The sequence below is a fragment of the Salvelinus fontinalis genome, chromosome 33, assembly GCF_029448725.1.
Source record: "Salvelinus fontinalis isolate EN_2023a chromosome 33, ASM2944872v1, whole genome shotgun sequence".
Lineage (NCBI taxonomy): Eukaryota > Metazoa > Chordata > Actinopteri > Salmoniformes > Salmonidae > Salvelinus > Salvelinus fontinalis.
In genome coordinates, this window is record NC_074697.1 from 18,269,888 (window position 1) to 18,283,852 (window position 13,965).

Below are 13,965 nucleotides of genomic sequence, written 5' to 3' on the forward strand. Positions count from 1 at the left end.
ACTGGCCTGAGTCTACTACAATATCTTTACAAGAACAAAAAGCTTACAATAAGTACAGTTCTAAAAGCAAAATAACTACTTCAATGAAAAACCCAAATAATCAAACAAAATATCCTTCAGTCAGTGTCTCAACTCTTCAAACAGCAGCTATGGACAAGTATGTCACACAATGCAATTTTAAATAAAATAACAGGAAATAAATAATTTGTAAGTGTACTGTCATGTACTAAAAACTGAAAACTACTAAACAAAAGAACAAATATCAATTACACCAGGGGTTCTCAAACAGGGGTCCACGGACTAATTGGGTTTCCAGTAAGTTTACATATAATATAGAGCGGAGGTCCCTGAGGACCACTCAAAACCTTGCCTGCCTTGCCTCAAAATATGCAGGGGTTCAAGTACCCAAAAAAGGTTGAGAACCACTGCTATACACACTACTGAACAAAAGAACCGAACATATGTTTGCGGGTTTCAATGGATCCAACAAATTGCTGGCAGATATTTTCCCTCTTGAGACTGTCCAGCCTGTCTTTATGTACATTACAGACAACTACGCCGTTCAGTCTCTCTTGGCCCATGCTAGCCCGTAGCCAAGTCTTTAACCTGCGGAGTGCACTGAAACTCCTCTCAGCCTCACATGAAGACACTGGCACCACAAACAAAATTCTGATCAGCACCTCAACTTGGTCAACCAACCCCTGCACCTCCACTGGAAGCCTCCTGAGGACCTCTGCTGCCTCTCCACTGCTGCTACAGGGGTATTTGTTGTGAAAGAGAGGGATCTGCACTGAAAGAGAATCTATGTTCACCTCTGGGTACTGATCTAGAGACTCATCCAACTCCCCCGTGAGAAGCGCTCTTTCCAACTTTTGCAGGACGTTTAGAATGTCCTGGTCAAAACGGTCGCCAAACTGAACCTCTACACCATCCAACACTTAAAAGAATTCTGCCCTATAGTGATCCACTGCTTTGCCAGCAAATTGTCTTGAGTGTCACTCAATGGATTCAATGGAGTCAATAAATGTTGTTGCTTTCTCATACAATGCAAGATAGCTTTCGTCATTTCTCTTGCCCCTAAGAGATGACCGCACACACTCGACTGCAGCCTGCATACCAGAGACAGCCTGAGTTTTCTTCTGCAGTGAAATGTTTAGACATTCAAGCTCTCCAAGAACAGCAGAGGCAAGTGTGAGGCCCAACACAGTCTTGCCTTTGCTGAAGTGCTCGGATAAGCCACTGGCAGTTGAAGCTGTCTTGGATGCAGATTTTGCTATCTCCTTTAGGCTGCTTAGTACCCGCTCATGCTGCCCTAGCACAGCTCTAATAGCAGTATTCCGCACAGTCCACCTTGTTGGACATAGGGGTTTCAGGGTGGTCAGATTTGTATTTTTGGACGTGGAAATTGATTCAAACATGCTCTTAAACTTTCCTGACTGGCCATAGAGGACACCTAACTGATGGACCCAGGAAAGGGAATCCCGGATCAGTGGGGAGGCGGAGCAGCCAGCCTGTGTAATCAGATTTACTGTGTGCTCCACAATGTACATAGAGGGCTAATGGCTGCTGCCTCCTCACAATTGCCTGTGCACCTGTGTATTTTCCTGCCATGTTTGAGGCACCATCGTAACTCTGCCCACGTAAGACAGACATGGTCAAATTGAGCCTCAACAACACTTCAGTTGCCACTTTCGCAATGCCCTCGCCTGTTGTCTCCGACACCCTGTATAGCCCAATAAACTCCTCGTGAGGGACAAGGTCATGGTCAACATAACGCAGACAGACACTCTCCTGTTCAGCACCAGAGACATCTTGAGCACCATCAACAATTACTGAAAATTGTACAATCGGAAGAGACCTAATCTCAGCTGCAATGACTCGAATGACTATATTGGCCATGATGTTCAGAATTTCATTGTGCTTTGGGGCCTGTGTACATTGTGGTACGCTCTGTTAACCACTTCAGTAAAATGGGATCCTCTTCTGCCCTAAGTTTCAAAAGCTGGTATAAATTCCCAGTCAGCCGTGTGGCCTCTAAAGGCTTGTCCCTGTCTTACTACATGCCGCACCGAACTAACAATTTTCATCAAGCAATGCCTTGCGTCCTCCTGCTGTTTACCCCACGCGCTGGATAACTGGACACTGATTGGATTTAGCTGGTGTGCTGTTAGTTACAAAGTGGTGGTGGGTTTGGCAGTTTTGATGTGCTGTGAATTTTTCAAAGGCTTTTCTCCAGTTCCTAAATCCTGCACTAATGAAGGCAGCATCTGCTCTTTGGCCAAAAGATGGCTGGCTTGAAAACCCTTGGTTACAGTGAAAACACAACACTCCTTTTATTGATGGATTATAATGTAGCAAGGAAAATTGCAAAACCATCTCTCTTGAAACGTCAACACTCTGTTGGCAAGAGTTTGCGGTTCTGCAAATTGTGGGTGTGGCTGATATGGTTTTGTGCCATCACTGAGGTAACTGGACAATGCTGTGCCACTGTCCCCTATACTGGTGCTGCTGGCAACATGGGTGACACCTGGTCCTGCCATGGCTGTGACACTGTCCTCTGAAGTCTCTCTCTTTGGCTCTTTCCCTTTCACCACCCTCACTGACTCAGTCTGTCTCCTAGAAAAGAAATAAGGTGTTTGCCGTACTCCTAACTACCGGTAACCAAAACTACACAATTAATCACAACAGCAATAACATTGCCTTAAACTAATCTTGGTTCAGTCACCAGTTTAAGTTGAGAGTGGGGGTATCCATGGCATTTTCCAATTGTGTCCCTATTTTACAAGTCAAGAAAATTGAGAACCTTTCATAAAGTTGCCAAACAAAGACTCAATAAACTTACCTGAGACTCCCTGTCTCTCCAAGTCTGTCCCTGCATATCTGTCCACAGCTCTGCTGTCTGTGTGCCATCTGTTGCCTGCTCTGCCTAATGACATCATTGTGAAACATTTTCATTAGCATTTCACTTCTTTCTTATGAACATTTTATCAGCTAGTCTTTGAGATATTAGGCTGCTAGGGTTCTTACTTTGCGTTTTGGTGTACTGAAAAATACTCTGATGTCCGTCTTTTTACTTTTTTTCTGCCATTTTTCTACCTGGCTGGCTGGCCGGTCTAGCAGCACACACACACATTTACACAACATATGCTGCAACCTTTTGGACTTTTCTGGCTTAAAACAATAGCTGAATTTGTAAAGCTAGCGAGCAAAAATTCTGTTTCTGTGGTGTTTGCTATAATCTTTGCTACCTGGTTAAATAAAGGTAAAATAAAACATTTAAAAGTTCACTAGCGACAATTTAGCTTTTGCAACGAGACCATTAAATATATTTAAGACAATGGTATAAGAGAGTGTAGTTCTGTTCAGTTTGGACTTCAGTTTATCGCTAACCTTATCACAGGGACTTTGAAGCACTACAGCTGCAAGCTGATCTTGGAATAAACTGACGATAGCAAAGATTCCATCTTTGACGACGCCACATAAATGGAATAGGTACTAGCTAGCTTGATAGTTAATGTTTGCTTTAGTTTGCGCGCTAGCTCTGCAAATTCAGCTATAGTGTGTGTGAATCCTGTGGATTGTGGATCAAACCATTGTGAGGCAAAGGGCGGGGGGGTCGCAATCTTTTGAAACTTAAAACGCGCTATTAAGTGTCTATAATCAGCACAAGTGCTTTCATTAAGTATTATTAATATTATTGAAATTACATAGTTATGTTTACAGTGATAGATTGGGGGGGACAAATCATATTTCTCCCAGGATGGGGGGGTCGTGTCCCCCCCGTCCCCCCTGGGATTTCCGCCTATGGCTACCTCATCACATGACAATGACTGACTCATGTCCGCTACACATGCACTCCACTACAATGGCATGTTTAGTTACATCCAACCAAACAGTATCTTTTGAGTGTGTGGTATTTACAGTACCATGCATTTCTTACTGGGACAGCAAATAGAGTGTTTTTGGTTACTTGTGTTTTTGGTTACTGAAGAAACATTCTCTGTATACTTCAAGGCTGCATGTACATTATTTAACATTAACACATAATGAACATACCCTCTCTGTCGTCCTCAGCTCTTCTTGTTCACTGATGGTGAGGTGGGGAACACCAAGGAAGTACTGGATCTGGTGAATGCAAATGCCGGCTCTCACAGGTGGGCCCAAGCACTGTTTCCCCTATCATTACCTAGCTATGGGAGCCCTGCTTTAACTAACTTTGTTACCTCCCACCTGAAAGGTAAGGGACAGTTCTAAAATTACTGTTATGGGGGAGTTGTCCACAATAGGGGAGGGTTGTGGTGTTTTTATTGGGCGCAGGGGAGGGTAGTGGTGTTTTTATTGGGCGCAGGGGAGGGTAGTGGTGTTTTTATTGGGCGCAGGGGAGGGTTGTGGTGTTTTTATTGGGCGCAAGGGAGGGTAGTGGTGTTTTTATTGGGCGCAGGGGAGGGTTGTGGTGTTTTTATTGGGCGCAGGGGAGTGTTGTGGTGTTTTTATTGGGCGCAGGGGAGGGTAGTGGTGTTTTTATTGGGCGCAGGGGAGTGTTGTGGTGTTTTTATTGGGCGCAGGGGAGGGTAGTGGTGTTTTTATTGGGCGCAGGGGAGGGTAGTGGTGTTTTTATTGGGCGCAGGGGAGGGTAGTGGTGTTTTTATTGGGCGCAGGGGAGGGTAGTGGTGTTTTTATTGGGCGCAGGGGAGGGTAGTGGTGTTTTTATTGGGCGCAGGGGAGGGTGGTGGTGTTTTTATTGGGCGCAGGGGAGGGTAGTAGTGTTTTTATTGGGCGCAGGGGAGGGTAGTGGTGTTTTTATTCGGCGCAGGGGAGGGTAGTGGTGTTTTTATTCGGCGCAGGGGAGCGTAGTGGTGTTTTTATTGGGCGCAGGGGAGGGTGGTGGTGTTTTTATTGGGCGCAGGGGAGGGTTGTGGTGTTTTTATTGGGCGCAGGGGAGGGTATTGGTGTTTTTATTGGGCGCAGGGGAGGGTAGTGGTGTTTTTATTGGGCGCAGGGGAGCGTAGTGGTGTTTTTATTGGGCGCAGGGGAGGGTGGTGGTGTTTTTATTGGGCGCAGGGGAGGGTAGTGGTGTTTTTATTGGGCGCAGGGGAGGGTAGTGGTGTTTTTATTGGGCGCAGGGGAGGGTAGTGGTGTTTTTATTGGGCGCACTGGAGGGTAGTGGTGTTTTTATTGGGCGCACGGGAGGGTAGTGGTGTTTTTATTGGGCGCAGGGGAGGGTGGTTGTGTTTTTATTGGGCGCAGGGGAGGGTGGTGGTGTTTTTATTGGGCGCAGGGGAGGGTAGTGGTGTTTTTATTGGGCGCAGGGGAGGGTGGTGGTGTTTTTATTGGGCGCAGGGGAGGGTAGTGGTGTTTTTATTGGGCGCAGGGGAGGGTAGTGGTGTTTTTATTTGGTGCACGGGAGGGTAGTGGTGTTTTTATTGGGCGCAGGGGAGGGTGGTGGTGTTTTTATTGGGCGCAGGGGAGGGTGGTGGTGTTTTTATTGGGCGCAGGGGAGGGTAGTGGTGTTTTTATTGGGCGCAGGGGAGGGTAGTGGTGTTTTTATTGGGCGCAGGGGAGGGTGGTGGTGTTTTTATTGGGCGCATCGGAGGGTGGTGGTGTTTTTATTGGGCGCAGGGGAGGGTAGTGGTGTTTTTATTGGGCGCAGGGGAGGGTAGTGGTGTTTTTATTGGGCGCAGGGGAGGGTAGTGGTGTTTTTATTGGGCGCAGGGGAGGGTAGTGGTGTTTTTATTGGGCGCAGGGGAGGGTGGTGGTGTTTTTATTGGGCGCAGGGGAGGGTTGTAAGCAATGTCCCTTCCAAGCTGCGCGCGATAATCAGATTTCCCCTTGCTGATCATTGTCTGCACCCGGGTCTGATCGTAGTGTAATGAGACGGGCAGGGAGAGGGAGCGCAGCTCACCTTTCTGGCCCGTAGCCCTGCGTGGCATCCACTGTGCCACAAAACATGCTGCAGTAGTAAAGATGATATCCACCTTTAGAAACACAGGGTCGCTACTGGTATTTGTGGTGGAAATCATTATTTTTGCATTAATACTGAAAATGTGTACATGTGGAAAAATATAAAAGGGGATGGTCATGTGAAAATATTTTCAAACATTGGGAACTGTCCCTAACTGGTTTCAATAGACTTTGTTACAGAGGCCATTGCACCTGTCTGGAAAATAAAGCCAGTGGAATCTTTGTTTACAAAGTTCTAACCACTGGTCTTTTTGACTCAAAAGATTCATTGTTAAACTTAATCTAATGTAAACCTATCCAACCTGGATGTGGGCGGCAGTGTGGGAGATTATGTAGGTTAGGGGTTTTTCACCCCTGTGAGAAAACAAAAGCTTCTGTATTGATTATTCTTCCTGTACAGTTATGTTTTAATTCAGTCAGTCCACAAGCACAAGAAAATGATACCAGTGATTTGTTTGATAGCCTTATTTTGGTATTTGACAACAACAATAATACTGTTTCCTGGGTGTGCCCCTGCCAGGTGCTTCTCCTTTGGGATTGGAGAGGGGGCCAGCTCTGCTCTCATCTCTGGGGTGGCCAAGCAGGGCGGAGGGCACGCACAGTTTATCACAGGACAGGACAGAATGCAGCCCAAAGTAAGAGAGTGAGAGGGTGAGAGGGTAAGAGGGTGGGAAAGTGTGTGTGTGCATACGTAAAGAGGGCTGTATTGGTTAGAAATGATTTCATCACCTGCCTTATTCTCACTACCGCTTCTTCTCTCTCCCTCCCCTCAGGTGATGCAGTCCCTCCGGTTTGCCCTGCAGCCGGCTGTGGTGGACATCTCCGTCAAGTGGAATGTCCCAAAGGGGGTGTCTGTCACCCCTCTGTCTCCACCAATCAGAGTGCTCTTCCAGGGTCAAAGGGCACTGCTGTATGCCCAGCTCACTGGGAAGGTGAGGGCTCTGCCTTCTCCTGTTATGAGTGTTAATATTGTTTAACATACAGTATGTCAATGTTCAAAGGGCACTGGAAAGGTCATAACTATTTGTTTGGTCACGGTCCACGTGTTTCACTCAACCCCATATTTCCTTGTTTTCTCTCTATATTGTTTACATTTAAATTTACATTTAAGTCATTTAGCTGACGCTCTTATCCAGAGCGACTTACAAATTGGAAAGTTCATACATATTCATCCTGGTCCCCCCGTGGGGAATGAACCCACAACCCTGGCGTTGCAAGCGCCATGCTCTACCAACTGAGCCACACGGCACGGCACCATTGTTCTGCCTCTCTGTCTTTCTCTATCTCCTTATCTCAGAGCTCAGGGGACACAGAGGGCTCAGTGACAGTGAAGTACAGCCTGGCTGAGCAGCCTGTTGAGAACCAGCTGAGCTTCAGTCTCAAGCCTACAGAGGACACTGGGTAAAAACAACACTGTTTATACTATTTACAGTGTGCAGGCCTTGGTCAGATACATTAAGGGAATGTGCCACCACTTACAGACAAGACTGCCATGACCCTCCATTAACAGAAACAGTGCCAGCACTACTAATACATTTCAGCTATGTAGTATGATTTGATACCCCCATCCCATCATCAATCCTCCTCTCTTAAACTCTCTATCCCTCCTCTCCCCCACTCCACCATCTTAATCTCTCCATCCCTCCTCTCCCTCACCCCACCATCTATACCTCTCTATCCCTCCTCTCCCCCACTCCACCATCTTCATCTCTCTATCCCTCCTCTCCTTCACCCCACCATCTATACCTCTCTATCCCTCCTCTCCCCCACTCCATCTTAATCTCTCTATCCCTCCTCTCCCCCACTCCACCATCTTAATATCTCTATTCCTCCTCTCCCCCACTCCACCATCTTCATCTCTCTATCCCTCCTCTCCTTCACATCACCATCTATACCTCTCTATCCCTCCTCTCCCCCACTCCATCTTAAACTCTCTATCCCTCCTCTCCCCCACTCCAACATCTTAATCTCTCCATCCCTCCTCTCCCTCACTCCACCATCTATACCTCTCTATCCCTCTTCTCCCCCACTCCATCTTAAACTCTCTATCCCTCCTCTCCTTCACCCCACCATCTTAATCTCTCTATCCCTCCTCTCCCCCACTCCAACATCTTAATCTCTCCATCCCTCCTCTCCCTCACCCCACCATCTATACCTCTCTATCCCTCCTCTCCCCCACTCCAACATCTTAATCTCTCTATCCCTCCTCTCCTTCACCCCACCATCTATACCTCTCTATCCCTCCTCTCCCTCACCCCAACATCTTAATCTCTCTATCCCTCCTCTCCCCCACTCCAACATCTTAATCTCTCTATCCCTCCTCGCCCCCACTCCAACATCTTAATCTCTCTATCTCTCCTCTCCCTCACCCCACCATCTATACCTCTCTATCCCCCCACTCCACCATCTTTAATCTCTATATCCCTCCTCTCCAGACTGACCGTCCACAGGCTGGGGGCTCGAACCCTGATCCGCTCCCTGGAGATGGAAGAGAGGCAGGGGGATGGGGAGAAGAAGGGAGTGAAAGAGAAGGTGGTAGAGCTCAGTGTCCAATCAGGAGTGAGCAGTGCCTTTACTGCCTTCATCGCTGTCCACAAAGTAGATGGAGAGGCTGTGCAAGGACCGATGCTACGCAGACAAGTCCCCACGCCAAGTGAGTGAGTGAGTGTGTGTGTGTGTGTGTGTGACAGAGGCTGTGCAAAGAAATGATTTAATTCAGATTTGATGTATAGAGTGTGGAATGTGTTATAGGTGCGAGCTAATTCATAAATATGTTCTGTGTGTGTTCCTATACGTTTGTAACCCAGTGACTTGTGTGTTGTTTTTTTTCCATCTTTCTCAGTGTTGTGTCAGAGCTCCATGCTCACGACCATGCTGGGTCATAGGCGGAAATCCCAGGGGGGACGGGGGGGACACGACCCCCCCCATCCTGGGAGAAATATGATTTGTCCCCCCCAATCTATCACTGTAAACATAACTATGTAATTTCAATAATATTAATAATACTTAATGAAAGCACTTGTGCTGATTATAGACACTTAATAGCGCGTTTTAAGTTTCAAAAGATTGCGACCCCCCCGCCCTTTGCCTCACAATGGTTTGATCCACTGCCAGTTTTTTAGCTAGCAAGGTAATAGAGGGTTCGTATCTACTGTCCGAAAGGCACTAAATGCAGGTAATTAACGTGAGGGTAATCCAGTCAATCGCACCATAGCGATGTTTTATGTTGGCAGGATTCACACACACTATAGCTGAATTTGCAGAGCTAGCGCGCAAACTAAAGCAAACATTAACTATCAAGCTAGCTAGTACCTATTCCATTTATGTGGCGTCGTCAAAGATGGAATCTTTGCTATCGTCAGTTTATTCCAAGATCAGCTTGCAGCTGTAGTGCTTCAAAGTCCCTGTGATAAGTTTAGCGATAAACTGAAGTCCAAACTGAACAGAACTACACTCTCTTATACCATTGTCTTAAATATATTTAATGGTCTCGTTGCAAAAGCTAAATTGTCGCTAGTGAACTTTTTTAAATTGTATTTTACCTTTATTTAACCAGGTAGCAAAGATTATAGCAAACACCACAGAAACTGAATTTTTGCTCGCTAGCTTTACAAATTCAGCTATTGTTGGAAGCCAGCCAATATGAAACAAACTATATTAAAAGTCCAAAAGGTTGCAGCATATGTTGTGTAAATGTGTGTGTGTGCTGCTAGACCGGCCAGCCAGCCAGGTAGAAAAATGGCAGAAAAAAAGTAAAAAGACGGACATCAGAGTATTTTTCAGTACACCAAAACGCAAAGTAAGAACCCTAGCAGCCTAATATCTCAAAGACTAGCTGATAAAATGTTCATAAGAAAGAAGTGAAATGCTAATGAAAATGTTTCACAATGATGTCATTAGGCAGAGCAGGCAACAGATGGCACACAGACAGCAGAGCTGTGGACAGATATGCAGGGACAGACTTGGAGAGACAGGGAGTCTCAGGTAAGTTTATTGAGTCTTTGTTTGGCAACTTTATGAAAGGTTCTCAATTTTCTTGACTTGTAAAATAGGGACACAATTGGAAAATGCCATGGATACCCCCACTCTCAACTTAAACTGGTGACTGAACCAAGATTAGTTTAAGGCAATGTTATTGCTGTTGTGATTAATTGTGTAGTTTTGGTTACCGGTAGTTAGGAGTACGGCAAACACCTTATTTCTTTTCTAGGAGACAGACTGAGTCAGTGAGGGTGGTGAAAGGGAAAGAGCCAAAGAGAGAGACTTCAGAGGACAGTGTCACAGCCATGGCAGGACCAGGTGTCACCCATGTTGCCAGCAGCACCAGTATAGGGGACAGTGGCACAGCATTGTCCAGTTACCTCAGTGATGGCACAAAACCATATCAGCCACACCCACAATTTGCAGAACCGCAAACTCTTGCCAACAGAGTGTTGACGTTTCAAGAGAGATGGTTTTGCGATTTTCCTTGCTACATTATAATCCATCAATAAAAGGAGTGTTGTGTTTTCACTGTAACCAAGGGTTTTCAAGCCAGCCATCTTTTGGCCAAAGAGCAGATGCTGCCTTCATTAGTGCAGGATTTAGGAACTGGAGAAAAGCCTTTGAAAAATTCACAGCACATCAAAACTGCCAAACCCACCACCACTTTGTAACTAACAGCACACCAGCTAAATCCAATCAGTGTCCAGTTATCCAGCGCGTGGGGTAAACAGCAGGAGGACGCAAGGCATTGCTTGATGAAAATTGTTAGTTCGGTGCGGCATGTAGTAAGACAGGGACAAGCCTTTAGAGGCCACACGGCTGACTGGGAATTTATACCAGCTTTTGAAACTTAGGGCAGAAGAGGATCCCATTTTACTGAAGTGGTTAACAGAGCGTACCACAATGTACACAGGCCCCAAAGCACAATGAAATTCTGAACATCATGGCCAATATAGTCATTCGAGTCATTGCAGCTGAGATTAGGTCTCTTCCGATTGTACAATTTTCAGTAATTGTTGATGGTGCTCAAGATGTCTCTGGTGCTGAACAGGAGAGTGTCTGTCTGCGTTATGTTGACCATGACCTTGTCCCTCACGAGGAGTTTATTGGGCTATACAGGGTGTCGGAGACAACAGGCGAGGGCATTGCGAAAGTGGCAACTGAAGTGTTGTTGAGGCTCAATTTGACCATGTCTGTCTTACGTGGGCAGAGTTACGATGGTGCCTCAAACATGGCAGGAAAATACACAGGTGCACAGGCAATTGTGAGGAGGCAGCAGCCATTAGCCCTCTATGTACATTGTGGAGCACACAGTAAATCTGATTACACAGGCTGGCTGCTCCGCCTCCCCACTGATCCGGGATTCCCTTTCCTGGGTCCATCAGTTAGGTGTCCTCTATGGCCAGTCAGGAAAGTTTAAGAGCATGTTTGAATCAATTTCCACGTCCAAAAATACAAATCTGACCACCCTGAAACCCCTATGTCCAACAAGGTGGACTGTGCGGAATACTGCTATTAGAGCTGTGCTAGGGCAGCATGAGCGGGTACTAAGCAGCCTAAAGGAGATAGCAAAATCTGCATCCAAGACAGCTTCAACTGCCAGTGGCTTATTCGAGCACTTCAGCAAAGGCAAGACTGTGTTGGGCCTCACACTTGCCTCTGCTGTTCTTGGAGAGCTTGAATGTCTAAACATTTCACTGCAGAAGAAAACTCAGGCTGTCTCTGGTATGCAGGCTGCAGTCGAGTGTTTGCGGTCATCTCTTAGGGGCAAGAGAAATGACGAAAGCTATCTTGCACTGTATGAGAAAGCAACAACATTTATTGACTCCATTGAATCCATTGAGTGACACTCAAGACAATTTGCTGGCAAAGCAGTGGATCACTATAGGGCAGAATTCTTTTAAGTGTTGGATGGTGTAGAGGTTCAGTTTGGCGACCGTTTTGACCAGGACATTCTAAACGTCCTGCAAAAGTTGGAAAGAGCGCTTCTCACGGGGGAGTTGGATGAGTCTCTAGATCAGTACCCAGAGGTGAACATAGATTCTCTTTCAGTGCAGATCCCTCTCTTTCACAACAAATACCCCTGTAGCAGCAGTGGAGAGGCAGCAGAGGTCCTCAGGAGGCTTCTAGTGGAGGTGCAGGGGTTGGTTGACCAAGTTGAGGTGCTGATCAGAATTTTGTTTGTGGTGCCAGTGTCTTCATGTGAGGCTGAGAGGAGTTTCAGTGCACTCCGCAGGTTAAAGACTTGGCTACGGGCTAGCATGGGCCAAGAGAGACTGAACGGCGTAGTTGTCTGTAATGTACATAAAGACAGGCTGGACAGTCTCAAGAGGGAAAATATCTGCCATCAATTTGTTGGATCCATTGAAACCCGCAAACATATGTTTGGTTCTTTTGTTCAGTAGTGTGTATAGCAGTGGTTCTCAACCTTTTTTGGGTACTTGAACCCCTGCATATTTTGAGGCAAGGCAGGCAAGGTTTTGAGTGGTCCTCAGGGACCTCCGCTCTATATTATATGTAAACTTACTGGAAACCCAATTAGTCCGTGGACCCCTGTTTGAGAACCCCTGGTGTAATTGATATTTGTTCTTTTGTTTAGTAGTTTTCAGTTTTTAGTACATGACAGTACACTTACAAATTATTTATTTCCTGTTATTTTATTTAAAATTGCATTCTTTGTGCGACATACTTGTCCATAGCTGCTGTTTGAAGAGTTGAGACACTGACTGAAGGATATTTTGTTTGATTATTTGGGTTTTTCATTGAAGTAGTTATTTTGCTTTTAGAACTGTACTTATTGTAAGCTTTTTGTTCTTGTAAAGATATTGTAGTAGACTCAGGCCAGTGGCAGATATTTAATGACTATATAAATGTATCAGAAAAAGTCAAATTAAAAGGTAATTTCAATACGGAGACCAACTTTGTGATGGTTCTCAATGGAGACTCTTTTAGATGTGATCGCACCATGTTCATTGTATTTATGAAAACTGCACCCATACAGTGTACAGTACCATTGTCACCTACTGGCCTTTCTTGATATTGCTGTTTGTAAGTACAAATACCTGCATACATACTGGACTGGTAAGGAGCACTGCTATAACTATTATTAGTAGTAGTATTATAATGATTTAAACATTTGAACAAGTTGGGAAAACCCTTCAGTTAACTACTGTACCTATCAATTATCCAGTAGTAGTGATTATGGTTCCTCAATATACATTTAACATATTACAACGTAGGCTATGTGTTACAGCACTACTTTTGGTGTCCCCCCTCAGGAATTGCTCTTGAGAAAATGTAATGTAATTGTCCCCTCCAAGGTTGATATCAGATTTTCGCCCCTGTGCTGGGTAGCTCGGCTATGCCCAGGAGGATGCAGGGTAGTATGGCTATGCACCAGAGGATGGACAGGGGTCTAAAGGGAGCTTTACTGGCAAAAGGTGTGTGGTACTTTACAGCACAAGGACTTTACCACTGTTTTTACAGTTAGGGTTAGGGTGACCCAGTTAACCACTGGTGCTATAACGGAACAGTTAAGGTACTAGGTATGTGACCGTTTCGGTCATTTGTAACCATTCTGACCATTTGTTGTCCCATCAGACTCTGGTGATGATGTATCAGACTCTGACATAAACTACAGAGGTAATTTTAAAGGTTCATGTCTGTGTTAACCTCATTTCAAGTACCTGTTATTCACATGGGAATTGTAACACAGTTTGATACTCCCCAAAGCGTATCTATTTATTGTGATTGTATTACTTAAGCCCAGTATAAGGACTTTAGCACTGTTTTTAGGGTATATGGGTTTTCGTCGTCCGAGGAAGAGGAATGGGACCAAAGTGCAGCGTGGTAAGTGTTCATTACTTTTTATTTAAACTGAACACTAAACAAAAACAACAAAGTGAATAACCGAAACTAAAATAGTCCTGTCAGGTGCAAAACACTAAACAGAAAACAACTACCCACAAAATCCATGTGGGAAAAAGCTACCTAAGTATGGTTCTCAATCAGAGACAACGA

At 45.4% G+C, this 13,965-nt stretch overlaps 1 protein-coding gene across 2 annotated transcripts in view; it reads left to right on the forward strand.

Moving 5' to 3' along the window:
* The window catches only part of LOC129831778 (von Willebrand factor A domain-containing protein 5A-like), a 39,266-nt gene that overhangs the window by 22,762 nt on the left and 2,539 nt on the right, over window positions 1-13,965 (forward strand). For both annotated transcript variants that reach the window (XM_055895215.1, XM_055895216.1), the window contains exons 10-17: window positions 4,075-4,154; window positions 6,482-6,596; window positions 6,735-6,893; window positions 7,259-7,362; window positions 8,397-8,614; window positions 9,862-9,945; window positions 13,546-13,587; window positions 13,741-13,794. In XM_055895215.1, coding sequence (XP_055751190.1) covers window positions 4,075-4,154; window positions 6,482-6,596; window positions 6,735-6,893; window positions 7,259-7,362; window positions 8,397-8,614; window positions 9,862-9,945; window positions 13,546-13,587; window positions 13,741-13,794 — 856 coding nt within the window. The remainder of the gene's footprint in view (window positions 1-4,074; window positions 4,155-6,481; window positions 6,597-6,734; window positions 6,894-7,258; window positions 7,363-8,396; window positions 8,615-9,861; window positions 9,946-13,545; window positions 13,588-13,740; window positions 13,795-13,965) is intronic.